The sequence below is a fragment of the Galeopterus variegatus genome, unplaced genomic scaffold (genome assembly GCF_000696425.1).
Source record: "Galeopterus variegatus unplaced genomic scaffold, G_variegatus-3.0.2 Scaffold2162, whole genome shotgun sequence".
Classification (NCBI taxonomy): Eukaryota; Metazoa; Chordata; class Mammalia; order Dermoptera; family Cynocephalidae; genus Galeopterus; species Galeopterus variegatus.
In genome coordinates, this window is record NW_007728273.1 from 35,786 (window position 1) to 49,963 (window position 14,178).

A 14,178-nucleotide genomic window follows, 5' to 3' on the forward strand; every position below is an offset into this window, starting at 1 on the left:
TTTTTTAAATTTTTTTTTTTTTTAAAAAAAATTTTTTTTTTTTTTTTTTTTTTTTTTTTTTTTTTTATAGGATGACCAGTAAGGGGATCTCAACCCTTGGCTTGGTGTTGTCAGCACCACGCTCAGCCAGTGAGTGAACCGGCCATCCCTATATAGGATCCGAACCCGCGGCCTTGGTGTTATCAGCACCGCACTCTCCCGAGTGAGCCACGGGCCGGCCTAAAGTCTTTTGTCTTAAAGCAGCCACAATACTATCTCTGTTATAAGTGTAGAAGTATTAGAAATAAGTGCTGTAGCAGCAGTAATACAGTCTTTCACCCTAGAAGCCCCATGTTCTCCTACCTTCTGTTGTTCTTTATCATAAGAAGAAAAAAGAGTCTTTAACTTGGATGAGCCAAAGCCTCTTTGGTCTGTGGGATGGTAGTTTCGAGGGAGAGCTGGTTTCTTAACAATAAAAACTTAAATTCTTTAGGAATTCCGAGAAATCTCTTGCCTCAAGAAACTGAAGGTCAAAAAGCAGGACCGTGTGTTCCCCACAGAAGCCAGCACCCCGGGGATGGCAGCCCCGGCACCCCCGCCCTCCGCAGCCCCGGTGCCCGCTGCTGTGAACTCCTCAACTGCAGCAGGTACAGCTCCCAGACAACTGGCCTTGGGGACCCTGATGTTAGAGTCACTTGGCAGGACTAGTAATCATAATAATTTTGTTTAAAGAACATAAACATCCTAAAGAGCAAGCGACTGGCATGCGAGCAGAGGGGCTCCCAAGAAAGGCCAGGTAGGCATCCCTTCCTGGCGTGGCTTCGGGCTCTCCTGCCTGACTGCACTGCAGAGCATCATTCCAGTCTCTCCCAGGGCTGCCCTGCACCCGCCAGCCATCGTGCCCCTGGTGTGGTGCCTGGGTCTCCGCTGTGTAGAGTCAGGATCAGTGTTAGTGAGAAGTGCACCAGGCCAACGACGACAGTGAGATCGATGTGTGTTTCTGACAGAAGAGCCCCACTCTTTATGGGCTCGGGCATGGTGGACTGAGTCCAGTGGTCTGAGGCTGCAGTGTGGTAGGTGGAGGACAAGGGTTCTGTCTCTGAGTGTGACCCAATAATGACTTCCTTCCCACACCCTGGGTTGAAAACCTGTGGTCACCATAGTGCCCGTGTGGGTGGCCATCCCGAGTCTGTGCTGCTGCTGGCAGCCTGGGTGCAAATGCACCTGTGGTGGGCCAGGCAGGGGTGGCGTGCTGGCCCCTCCTGTGGGGGACCCCTCCCCTGCAGTTCCCACACAGATCAGTGATTTTGTTCTGTGTGGAGACCTTGCCAGTGTTCAGTTCAACTCTGCCGGTCTTCTGGGAGGGCATGCAGAAGGACTCCCTACAGCGTCTCCTCTCTAGCAGTGTGTCGCCAGCACTGCTTTCTCGTTTGCAGCCAACAGAAGGCTCACTGCGATCCCAGGGCTCTCCAGCCCGGCTCAGTGCTGGACACCTGAAAGGCCAGGCCACTTCACTGTGCCTGGAATCGGTTATCCCAGCTCATGTGACCATGCTGACCAAAGCTTTGAGGGACTGTCATGGATGTGTCTAGTTTTTTATTTTGTTTTTTGGCAGCTGGCCCGTATGGGGATCTGAACCCTTGACCTTGGTGTTATAACACCACTCTCTAATCAACCGAACTAACTTGGCAAGCCTATCTAATTTTTTAAATGGGATTAATTAGAATTACAGTTTGTTTAGTTTTGGCATCTGGCCGGTACGGGGATCTGAACCCTTGACCTTTGGTATTATAAGGCTGCACTCTAACCAGACAGCCTAGTTTTTTAAATGGGGTAATTAATAAGATTTACAGTTTGTTTTCAGATTTTAGTGGGAGAAGAACAACAGAAGGAACTGGGACTTCACCAGTGTGACCTACCCCATCCCACTACCAGCCTTCTGGTCCCTCATCCCCAAATATATCCTTCCTTGTCTGCCCGTGGAGCCCCCAGCTCCCAGCTGGCCTGTTGGAGTGGCATTTCATGGTTTGTTCCATGCCCGGTCCTTTCTGTGTCGAGGGATGTGTGGAGGTTCTCAGGTGACAGTTTGTTGTCATGTCCTCCACTAGCATGCTGTCATCGGCTTTTCCCCAGGGAGGAGCTGGTGAAGGGGTGCTGGGGCAGGGGCCCTGCTGTCCGCCCTGGCTGTCCCCCACCTCCCTTCCGGGGAGCAGCGTCAGAGTCAGCCTTGCTGAGTTGTTCTGTTCTCAGTCCCAGATAAGCCGTTGTCCAGCATGAAGATCCTGACTCTTGGGAAACTCTCCCGGAACAAGGAGGAAGTGAAGGCCACGATCGAGAATCTCGGGGGGAAGTTGACGGGCACGGCCAACAAGGCCTCGCTGTGCATCAGCACTAAAAGTGAGTTTAATCTTGTTTGTGCAGGAGACAGTGCTTCTGGGTCTTGTGATTGTGACGAGGGCTCCATGGCACTCAGAAGCTGCTCTCGTGTCGACTCTGTTCTGCTGCTCTGTAGGTAGCCGGTGTCTTAGTCCATCTGAGGACCGTAGGGCCTGTTCCTGTCCCCTCGCACCATTCCACTGATATGCATAGGTTCACTGCCAGAGCACAAGTTCACACTCAAGCATGTTTGGAAAACGCAGAGTTTAGCAAAGATGAACAGATTTTGTTGTAGGTCTGTTCTGCCGATGGCCATTGTAGGTCTCCAAGACCTGAGCAGTGGCGCGCAGGGTTTGCCACGTGTGCTCGACTCAGGCTGCTCTTCCGGGGTATGCCTGGCATCTCGTCCTAGACAGCGGCATGGAGAAGGCCGCCCTGGCTCGCCATGCCTTAGAGGAGGGCGATGCTTCTGATGACAGCAGCCCTGCGAGGGAGAGATGTGGAAGGAAAGGGGAGCTGTGGCGAGGAGGGTTTGGACGCACGCAGTAAATATAACTGCGGTGCTTTTGTCAGATGGAAGCGTGGTTGGAAACGTACCATTCCGTTTTTTCCTTCCGATCTGCGCAGAAGAGCTGGAGAAGATGAATAAGAAGATGGAGGACGTGAGAGCAGCCAACGTGCGTGTCGTCTCTGAGGATTTCCTCCAGGACGTCTCTGCCTGCTCCAGGAGCCTTCAGGAGTTGGTCTCCGCGCACATCTTGTCCCCCTGGGGGGCCGAGGTGAAGGCAGAGCCTGTGGAAGTGGTGGCCCCGAAAGCGAAGTCGGGGGCTGCGCTCTCCAAGAAGAGCAAGGGCTCCGTCAAGGAGGAAGGTGAGGGTGCCGGGGGCCCTTCCTGGGACCAAAACCCAGGGGAGCTGGGGGCCCCTCATGCCGCAGGCCAGTGGCCTGTCCCAGGCCGGCCCGGTCTGCCTGCATGGAGCCTTCGTGTCCCTGACGTGGTCTGCTGAAGGTGCCGAGACGACTTTTCCCCATTCATTTGTCCCCAGGCACAGGAGGGCAGGCATTCCATGTGAGAGCTCCCGTTGGCCTCCACCTTCCCCTTACTTTAAAATTAAATGTTTACATTTCTTTGTCCCCTTCCAAGGTGTCAATAAATCTGAAAAGAGAATGAAATTAACCCTGAAAGGAGGAGCAGCCGTGGACCCCGATTCCGGTAAGCAAACAGTAGTGCCGGCAGAGCGCGGCTGCGCCTGCACCCTTGGGCCTCCCTCTCCTACTCCCCAGTCCTGAGGATGTGCCTGTCCTGTGGGGACCCTCCGGAGCTGGCGGGAGTATAACCAAGCAGGCGGGAACCCCTGTCCTGCAGAGCTTTGCTCCCAGGGAGCGGCGGCTCCTCTGGGGGAGACTAAGAGCTTGGCCTCTGGGACAGGTCTGGAACACTCTGCGCACGTCCTGGAGAAAGGTGGGAAGGTCTTCAGCGCCACCCTTGGCCTTGTGGACATTGTCAAAGGAACTAACTCCTATTACAAGCTGCAACTTCTGGAGGATGACAAGGAAAGCCGGTGAGCCCTGGAGGGTGGCTGTCCTTGTGCCCAGGTGTGCCAGGGTGTGGTTTCCCATAGTCTCCCAACTAGTTTTTCTTGTAGCCACTTGAGGAATCAAGATTTTCTGATTTTACATGTGTTTTTAAACTTCTGAAGCAGATAAAGTTTGGCAAGCACTGAACTTACTCTAATGTTACTTCAAACTCCCTCATTACTAAAGAGGTTTAGCTTTGCTTTTTCTTAATTTTTTTAACATGGTGGAGACAGGCAAGGGTGGCATCTGGATTCTGGGATACATGATGTGGGAGGTGGGGAGGGAGTGGGCTGGCTTTTGCCATTCATAATGTTTCTAGGTCCTCTAGTGAGTCATTGTCCCTTACCGTAGCCATGCAGAGCAGGGTCTGTGTGTAAATGGAAAGTGGTGATTGTGGACATGGGCACTTTTCTAGTAACTTAGATGTGCTGTTTTTAGAGTGAAAGGGCAGTGTGGGCTGTTAAGGTCAGAAAAAATTTTTAGTCATAGGTCAGGGTGGTGCTTCCCAAACATTCCCATAGGAAAAAACCCAGCAGAGAATGAATTTATACACCCCTGGGCAGTAGCCCAGAAAATAGGCAGAAAGTTCCAGGTTTTCTTTGAAGTCTCTAGTTTTATCTTAAAAATGCATCCCAGTCTTGTATATAGTTTTATGATGTGTCTATATTTAGTATGCTGTAAAAATTAAGTTTTGGGGGCCGGCCCGGTGGCGCACTGCTGCAGTGCGCCGCTTGGGAAGTGCGGCAGCGCTCCCGCTGAGGGTTCGGATCCCACATACAGACCGGCCGCTCACTGGCTGAGCGAGGTGCGGGAGCGACACCGAGGGTTGCAATCCCGTGGCCGGTCCCGGTCCGGTACGGGCGCGACACTGAGGGTTGCGATCCGTTGCCGGTCACGAAAAAAGACAAAAAGTAAAAAAAAAAAAAAAAATATTAAGTTTTGTATTACTTCATTAAGCAAAGTTATCTCACCCGACACTAAGCAGCTAGGGGGTGCGTGCTGTACACCCTCAACTGAGGTGGACATTGAATCACATCTTGGCCTCTGAGTTGAAAGCTCTTCATTATTTTTAGGGTATATCTTTGATGATTTTCTCTCCTTAAAGACATGGCTTCCAAATGATACTTGGTATATTTTCTTCGGGGAGAGGAATGGAGTGGTGTTTTTGTTTGTTTGGTTGGTTGGTTTTTATGTAAATGTCTACAGGCCCCAGGATTCCGCTCCTCGAGCTTGGCTGCCAGATCCAAGTTTAACCTGTTCCTTTGGCATTTTTTTTATAGTCCATTTGCCAATATAATTTTAAAAGGCATTCATTGATTAATTTAAACTCCTTATAACCCTCAGTTTCATGAAAAAATAAAGGCCCTTTACTGTGATAGCAGTTTCTTTTGTCCTGTTCAATCAGCAGCATTTGGGGGTGTTTAAAGTTCTCTCACCCTAATGGAATGGCAGGGAAAGGAAACTCCTGAGTTGTGACCGGTGACCCGCAGGTTCGTATCTGACGCGCCCCTCCTCCCCTGCCGTAGGTATTGGATATTCAGGTCCTGGGGCCGTGTCGGCACTGTGATCGGTAGTAACAAACTGGAGCAGATGCCATCCAAGGACGATGCCATTGACCACTTTCTGAAGTTATATGAAGAGAAAACCGGGAACGCCTGGCACTCCAAAAACTTCACAAAGTATCCCAAAAAGTTCTACCCTCTGGAGATTGACTACGGCCAGGTAATCGCTTAATGGTCTTGCCGCCTCTTCTAGTAAAAGGAAGGGACGCTTTAATCTGTAAAATCCCCACTCTGGATCAGATGGTGTCACTGATTGATGAATACCAACCCTTCCCAAATTCTTCCCCCAAAATAGAAGAAAGCACTTCCCAACTCATTATATGAGGCCAGTATTACCCTGTTATCAAAGCCAGACAGAGACATCACAAGAAAACTACCTAACAATATAGATGCAAAACCCTCAACAAAACATCAACAGACTGAATCCAGCAGCATATAAGGATTTATACACCATGCCCAGCTGGGATTTATCCCAGGAATGTAAGGTTGGTTCCATGTTAAAAAATCAGTGTAACACCACATATAATAAAATAAAGGACAAAAACCGTATAATCTCAGTAGATGCAGAAAATACGTTTAATAAAGTCCACACCAGGAAGTATGAGATGGAGCCTGGAAGAGAACAGTGGTGGCATTTTTGAGACTGTCAAGGAGGAACAGTCTTTGAAGTTGCTCTGGAAACGCAGCAGGGGGTAACTCGTGGGTGCCAATTAAGACTTTTTATCTGAATCCACATTCCATTGTGTTGGTCCATTTCTGTTGCTTATAATAGAATACATGAAACTGTGTAATGTATAAAGAAATGAAATGTCTTGCTCACAGTTCGTAGGCTGGGAAATCCACAGTCCAAGGGGCGCATCTGGTCGGGGCCTTGGTGAGAGTGACACAGGGCGAATGGCCCGAGCAAGAGACTAACCTCCTCGCTTGTGCTCCTTTGAAAACCATCAGAACCACACCCGTTACTCCACGAATGGATTAATCCATTCAAGAGGCCGTAGTCCCCACAATCTAGTCACTTCTTCAAGGCCCCACCTTTCAATTCCCATCGTAGGATTTCTCAGCTTCAACACTGCTACAGTGGGGACTAAGTTCAATGAGTTTTGGCGAGACAGTCAATCCATAGCAGCCATAGATCATGTGACCTAATGTATCAGCAGGAGAGAACTGTAACTTGACATGCTCTGCTAGGTCACAGTTTTTAGTCCCAAATGATTTTCTAATAAGACCTACATCTGTAGTTTGGAAGTCTTGCTATATATGTTACCAGACAGCATTCAGTTATCTCATGGTCGGTATTTGTGTGATTGTGTGTGCATTTTGTTTATTTGTGTGCAAAATGCTATTTTTTTTTTTTTTTTTTTTTTTGGTGCCTCACTAGTATGGGGAACCAAATCCTTGACCTTGTAATCAGAGAAAAAATACACATTTAATTTATGAAGGGGAGAAATTTGTGGGTAGGTATAGATTTTAATTCTAAGTCTTTGGGGCCTAGTATGTCTCAAAGGGGGAATTATTTAGTTCATAGATGGTGTCATGAGCTCTTCACATTAAAAATAGAATTTAGCTCTCGATGATGTAATGTTGAGGGTGAGACCTTGGACTTAGAGGTAGACTTAGTCCGACTCGGTAGTGCCCCCTGCTGGGTTAAATATTTGTTTTAGGAAATGATGAGAAATACAAAGGCACAAAGAATAAAATCATCCAGAATTAAGCACAAAGTCATGCTGTATGTCTTTTTCACTCATCTTTCACGTCACATGCGCTTTCCCCACCGTAAAGTTGGAATGCTGCCTTACATATGTGACAACCACCCACTTTTTTGCCCTGAGCATTTCCCTGTGTCTTCTGTAGCAGCACTGTCCAACAGAAAATAATGCAAGCCACGTAAATAATTTTAAAGTTTTTAAGTAACCACATTTGCAAAAGCAAAAAGGGGCTGGCTGGTTAGCTCAGTTGGTTAGAGCATGGCCTGAAACACCAAGGTCAAGGGTTTGGTTCCCTGTACTGGGCTGCTGCTGAAAAATAAAAGCAAAAAAGAAATCAGTGAAATTAATCTTAGTAATTTACTTAACCTAATATATCCAAAATATTCTCCTTTCAACATGTGATTGATACCAACAAAATTATTGAGAAAATTCCCTTTATCCCGCCTGTACTAAGTCTTTGAAATCTTGTGTATATTTTGCACTTACAGCATATCAATTTGGACTGGCCACATTTCAAAACCGCAGTAACTGCATGTGGCCAGTGGCTTCTATATATTAAACTGTGCTGATCTAGAGCATCGTTTCTTAAGGCTGCATCGAATTCCATCATGTGCATGGGCCAGAATTCATAATTTATCAAAACAGCTTCCTCCTTCCTGTTAGGCGTTCAGATTATTTCCAGGCGTTTACTGCAGTGATGGTGATATGCATATAAATATTTGTGTACCTCTATGATTATTGCCATTAGAAGTAGAGTTACTGGATCACAAAGTATGTGCACTTAAACCAGGCTTTTTAACACATTGATAGTTTGCCCTCCAATGAACTTACATCCACAGGATAAAAGTGCACGTAAGACTCAGTGTGTCAACATTGAGAGTACATCTACTGCTGTAAAGGTGACAGCAGCAGCCACGAGCACTCACACGGCATGGATTAGCTCTCTGCAGCTTGGGTAAGCCAGCAGATTCCAGGCTGAAAGCCCAGTGCCAGTTACCTTTACACCAAACAAATACCAAATACCATATTAGTTGCTAGGAACACCGTGATGGACAGAACACAGTCCCTGCCCTCACAGGGTCCAAGTCTAAAAGTGAAAAAAGGGAGATTCAGTACAGTGTGATGTTGACATAGCCTGGGTTCTTTGCACAGCAGAGGTGAGGTCTCATGTGCCATTAGTTATCAGGCAGTGTGATCCCTGGGAGCAGGGGTGGGGTGGGGGAGTAAATTAACACCACATTGGGCATGGTGGGCACCGGCCAGGTCTGAGGCAGGGCATTGGCAGCCACAGGTGGGTCTGCCCATGCAGCCGCTGTCATGGCAGCTGGAATAAGAATATGGAGCAACCAGGAGGACTTGGGGTGCCCAGTAGCTGTCCAGCCCATGTGCAAAGCCACACATGCTTCTCCTGGCCACCACTGACCAGACCTTTATGATCAACATTCAGCTTTTTTTGCTGGTGGCACTTCCTCCTGTGTCCTTTATCTACAGCCCAGCCCCTCAGACGCCACCGCCACTTGGTTGTTGAGCTGGTTTCTTACTGATTCCCTTTTTCCCCTGGAGGATGAAGAGGCCGTGAAGAAGCTAACTGTAAACCCTGGCACCAAATCCAAGCTCCCCAAGCCCGTTCAGGAGCTCATTAAAATGATCTTCGATGTGGAGAGCATGAAGAAAGCCATGGTGGAGTATGAGGTTAATGCACGTTATTTTTCCGTCTATGGGCTCCGGCTGAGGAGGGGGAGTGGGTGCTGAGCTGGGGAGGAGCTCCCTGGCTGTCCTTGTTTTCTTGTTTCTCTCCCTCAAAAATGTTGGACGTCAGCTTCTCGCACCTGTCTGAGGTCATACGTGTGCCGAGGCCTCTGAAGTACTTGCTCTTTTGCAGAGGGTCATTTGATTTGCTGTGAGACGTGGTGTGTTGTAGAGCTGACCCCAACCCTGGGTCCCCCTTGCGCTTTGTCCCTTGTTACTGTGACTGGGCGTGTAGGCATGGTGTTTTGTGGCCCAACCACACCAGCCAACTGGTGTTGTCATGGGAAAAGTCCAAAACATGGCCCACTTACAGAAAAAGGAAACTGCTGTGACGAAGAGCAGAGAGCTTCTGACACTTGCTTCATCAGATAAAATTCATACCAGAATAGGTGGTGGGGAGGTGGTTGTATTAGTTGTGCTCCTGCCCAGGACAGAGTGGCAGAGAGTGTGCGTCTTTCCTTCTGTCCCCCATCTCGTCCCTGCTCTTCCCCCAGGAGATGAGGGCTGAAGGTCCCCTTGTTTTTGCTGCTCTTGGCAGCAGAGCTCCTGAGTGCTGGCTCCGGGGGCCTTCAGCGGTGGTCCCTGTGCAGCATGCTGCTGCCTGGCCAGCACTCTCAGCCCTCCCCAGCCACTGAGCCCAGAAGCTTCAGGCTGCTCTGAAAACCCAGCAGCTGCAGGGGGTTGACTGTTCCGTTTGCCCTGGGCTCCCAGGAACCCAGGGAAGAGGGTGAGAGGCTCGGATCAACCTTAGGCATCCATCCCCTCTGCAGGGGCTGCTGCCTTCACACCTGTGTCCTGCGTCTTCCCGTACTCTTCCTCCCTAGAGCCACTGGCCAGCCTTGGAGGAGACTGGAGGTCAAACCTGCATCGTATTAAACCCAGCAGCCATTTCCTCCTGAACCCCATAGACATCGGGGTCACCCCAGCATCTCCCTGGCAGGACTGCTGATGGCCAGCTGCTATTAGAGAGTGGGGTGTTGTGTTATATCCTCTAAGGGGTTCAAAATGGCCAGGGCTTGCTGGCATAAATGCACAACCTGACTTCAGTCTAGGAGGTCTGCTAGTTCAAACTCCTGTGGGTGGGGAGCGCATGAGAGAGGAGGTGCTGGGGTAAGGGGAGCAGAAGAGGGTCTTTGTCTCATTAGTATTTGGAAGTCCTGCACCGCATTTTCTGCCTCCCTACTCTGGTTTACTTGTGATTTATAGAAGTTCTCAGCTATTCTCAGACCCAAGTGCTCTCCCATGAAATGACATTTTATGTGGTTTTTCAGACAGGTAACTAGTTCAGCAGGAAGAGAAAGGCCCGGGCCCTGCCGCTGGAACAGGCTGGAAGGCAGCCTGTAGGTAGTGTAGGAAAATGGGGTGCCCACTCCTAGCCTGAGGGTGACCACGTGGACACGTTGCATGGTGGCCCAGGGGCTTCATCCCCAGCAGCAGGGGAACCTGGTGCTCCCTGGGAAGAGAGCACATCCTGAGCCCAGAGGGGAGTGGGGTCCAGGTGCTCAGGACACATGGGGGTCTCTCCCTCTGGCCGCGTCTGTGGCTCGTCCCTGACGTCAGACGGTCTCTCCCGCTTTTCAGTTTCTCCCTAGACTGGGCTGTTGTGGAGTGGTGGCTCCCAGCCCACAATCCAGTGCTGGGCCTGGGGCTCTTTTCTATTAGTGCGGTGGCTTTTGTTGAATGAGGCCTTCTCGTTCTTGTGGCCTGTGTGTACATTTTGAGGGTGCAGGGTTAGGGTGACTAGGTCTCTTGTTTTTTAATAAACACCAGAAACACACAGCCTGGGGAACGTTGCTCCCTGCAGGGCATCTGCTCTAACTCTGGTCACGCTGCCCTTGATCAGAACATCTTTTGGAGTTGCTTCTCCAGAGTCGCTCTCAGAGCCGATTGATAATCCATACTGAAGTCACTGTGCTCTTTTATTGTACCTTGTTCTGGCTCAAAATAGATTATCCACCTTCCTCCCTCGATTTGGCCCCAGCTATTTAACTCTTGCCAGAAATCAGATCTTCCCTCAGGATGGAGCGTTCCTTGTACTGAGGGGACAGAATCACACGAACCAGGGCTTGCACTTGTTAGTAGACGCTGCCGCCCCTGGCTCCTGGCTGGAGCCTGATGAGCTGTGAGCACTTCTCAGCCCTTTGATTTCATTCCATCCCCACAGCAGTTCCGTTTGTAAATCCAGCTCAGACACTGCAGAAGGTGAAGGGCGGGCAGAGATGGGTAAGGTGCCCTCCGCCCCTGGGGAGCTCTGAGAGTCTGTTGGGAAAGCCTCAGACACAAATGTCTCAGGGTAGAGAGCATGGTCCACAGATGTCTCAACCCTGGGGACCAAGCCAGCAGTGCAGGCAGGGTCATTCACAAGAGGGGTGGGTGCCTTTGGAAAAAGGTGGCTGCGTTTTGCAAATGAGAAACCAGGGCCTGAGCGGCTGCCTGGCTGCCTGGCTGGCTGGTGACAGGCCTCCAGCTGCAGATCACACTCTTCTCACTACAGCTGCGGCCTCTCTTGACGGTAGTTCCCAGGGTGTCACAAGTAGTACAGTATTGTTGGAACAAACGTTTATTAACCTTTTGGGGTGACTGATTTGAAGGGACGGCATTGATTCAAATGTAAACATGTAAGTTCGGGAGTGTGTTCTTAAAAATAGTTTCTGCCACTTAAAACTCTTGCTTCTTATCTTCCAACAAGGAACCCAGGGAGGGGTGCCCTTACTGTCCTGGCTCTGGGACCCCAGGGCAGGCCACCTTGGTGGGCCTGAGACATGGGGAGCCGTGGCCAAGGGGCCCACATCCTCACTTCGGAGGTGGATGGGAATTAGGCTGTGTCTTCTTCCAGAAGGGCCAGGCCATTTGAAACAGCCTGGGGGTGGGGGAGCTGCAGTTGGCTTATACCAGCCATAAACAAAGCACGCAAGAATCTTCTTTCAAGCAGACTCCATCCCCTGCCGTGGGGGCAGGACCGCGAAGTCTGTCATGGGTCTCCTTGGGAAAACCAGGCAGGCTTCTGACTTCTGCCATTGCGGGCCCAGAGGCCTGGAGGGGTGGAAGGGACTCAGTCCAGCTGTCCTGTCATCACAGTGGGCAGGGTGCAGCTCTCAAAGGGACCCCCACACACACATACCACCCCCGTCTTTTCAGATTGACCTTCAGAAGATGCCCTTGGGGAAGCTGAGCAAGAGGCAGATCCAGGCGGCCTATTCCATCCTCAGCGAAGTCCAGCAGGTAAGCCAGGGCCTCCCCTGGGCTCTCCTGGGCCAGCCTCCCCTGGCCGACTTCTCATCTAGGGGGTGGCAACAGTGTCATCTACTCAAGGTTAATGCAGTGGAAGTGCTGAACCACAGTTCATGAGGATTTAGATTTTTTTTCAATTCCATAAACATGACAAGTATCTGCCGCTTGCAAAGCATCACAAAACTAATGAATAGCAGTGTTTTCAGTTATCAGATATGTAATAAACTTCCTGTAAACTTGATGAAGAATTTGGTTCTCTTATCTCTTACAGATATTCTCATTTTATTTGTGTGTCCTTAAGAGTCAGGCAGAGTTGATTTTGCAGTTTCTAGGAGGTCATCAAATAGAAAACTGTTTTTTTTTTTTTTTCCACTTGTTCATTTTGTATTTACTGAGCATCTTTCAAGGTCCCCCAGTTCCCGGAGTCTTCAAGCTCTGTCCCAGAGGGGCTGGAGGGTTCCACTTGTATTTGGGCACAGGGTGTAGCCTTGGCCTGTGAAAGAAGAAAAGCTCTCAAGAATCTGAAGTGGGGGCCGGCCCGGTGGCGCACTGGATAAGTGCGCAGCTTGGGAAGCGCAGCGGCGCTCCCGCCCGAGGGTTCGGATCCCACATACAGACCGGTTCCCGCTCACTGGCTGAGCGAGGCGCGGGAGCAACACCGAGGGTTGCAATCCCGTTGCCGGTCCCCGGTCCGGTACGGGGGCAACACTGAGGGTTGCGATCTGTTGCCAGACACGGAAAAAAACAAAAGACAAAAAAAAAAAAAAGAATCTGAAGTGGGCCCACAGAGTGGCCGTTCTGGCTGGTGCTGAAGAAGAGGCCCCGAAACACCGCCGGTCAGTCACTACAGCTGGCCCTGTGCAGAGACCTCTCACCTTGTTACCCACTGGCTGAGGACTGGCAGGGCTTTCCTCAGACGGGCTCTTTTCCTGCTCCAGAATCCGCAGGTGGGAGGGCTGGAATGGCAGCATTCTTCCACATTGCGCGGAGCCAGCTATGGCAGGGACAGACAGTTCACGACTTGATGAAGTCCACGTCACAATGAGACCCTGTGGGCCCGCAGGGTGCCACTTTTTGCCCCTTGATCATTCTGTAGTCACTTGGGCTGTCTGCCAAACACATACACATTATCCTAGTGGTCCATCTCTGTGCATTATTAAGCACCCTCTGCATGTAGAGTGCTGAGTGCCGCTGTGGCGGTAGGGGTTGCTTAGCCTTTCTATGCCTGGCCTCCTGGACCTCCAGCTGCAGTAAAAACTAATTCCCCTCCAGAGATGGAGATCAGTGGATGAACAGAGCCTGACTGAATTTAATAGCCCCTCCCCACAACACTTGATTATTATTTTTAAGCATACAAAAAGTAGAAAGAAATTTACAGAAATGGCCATGAACCCAACCTAGGTTTTGCAGTTAACACTTTGCATAGTGGTAGGGAACTTCATATATCTATAACTGCATAGTTTTTTGTACAGATGCAATTTTATATGAGAAGCCCATTGTGTACTGAGCCGTGCTGTTAGAGGATAGGGTCCTGCCCCTGCTCAGGGGTGTAGCGTCAGCAGGAGGTGGTCTTGTGGTCCTGTCCTGTGTGTCCTGGCTCGTGCATACAGCAGGCTACCTCTGGACTTGGCTGTGGCTCTCACCTTCCAGAAGAGAAAGCCTGGCTCAGTGCAGGGTTTCCAGAGCTGCTACCCCAGTTTTGAGTTCCTTCTGTCCCCCTCCCCTCCAGGCGGTGTCCCAGGGCAGCAGTGACTCCCAGATCCTGGATCTCTCCAATCGCTTCTACACGCTGATCCCCCATGACTTTGGGATGAAGAAGCCTCCACTCCTGAACAATGCAGACAGCGTGCAGGTGGGTCAGAGGGCAGTTGCAGGTCTGCTGGGCTGTGGTGACTGCCCCTCCACATCGTGGTCACTGGGGGGCAGGGCTGGTGGTGGCAGGGCCATCTCTGTGCCTTCATTTTTTTTTTTTTTTTTTTTTTTTTTTTTTTCCGTGT

The 14,178-nt window shown here is 50.2% G+C and overlaps 1 protein-coding gene across 1 annotated transcript in view; it reads left to right on the forward strand.

Moving 5' to 3' along the window:
• PARP1 (poly (ADP-ribose) polymerase 1) overlaps window positions 1-14,178 on the forward strand; it is a gene marked incomplete at its 5' end in the record, with an annotated part of 40,291 nt that overhangs the window by 18,908 nt on the left and 7,205 nt on the right. Inside the window, 9 exons of the mRNA XM_008580796.1 lie at window positions 473-626; window positions 2,230-2,376; window positions 2,983-3,225; window positions 3,500-3,568; window positions 3,785-3,917; window positions 5,460-5,655; window positions 8,765-8,893; window positions 12,089-12,172; window positions 13,911-14,033. Of these exons, the coding sequence (XP_008579018.1) occupies window positions 473-626; window positions 2,230-2,376; window positions 2,983-3,225; window positions 3,500-3,568; window positions 3,785-3,917; window positions 5,460-5,655; window positions 8,765-8,893; window positions 12,089-12,172; window positions 13,911-14,033 (1,278 nt within the window). The remainder of the gene's footprint in view (window positions 1-472; window positions 627-2,229; window positions 2,377-2,982; window positions 3,226-3,499; window positions 3,569-3,784; window positions 3,918-5,459; window positions 5,656-8,764; window positions 8,894-12,088; window positions 12,173-13,910; window positions 14,034-14,178) is intronic.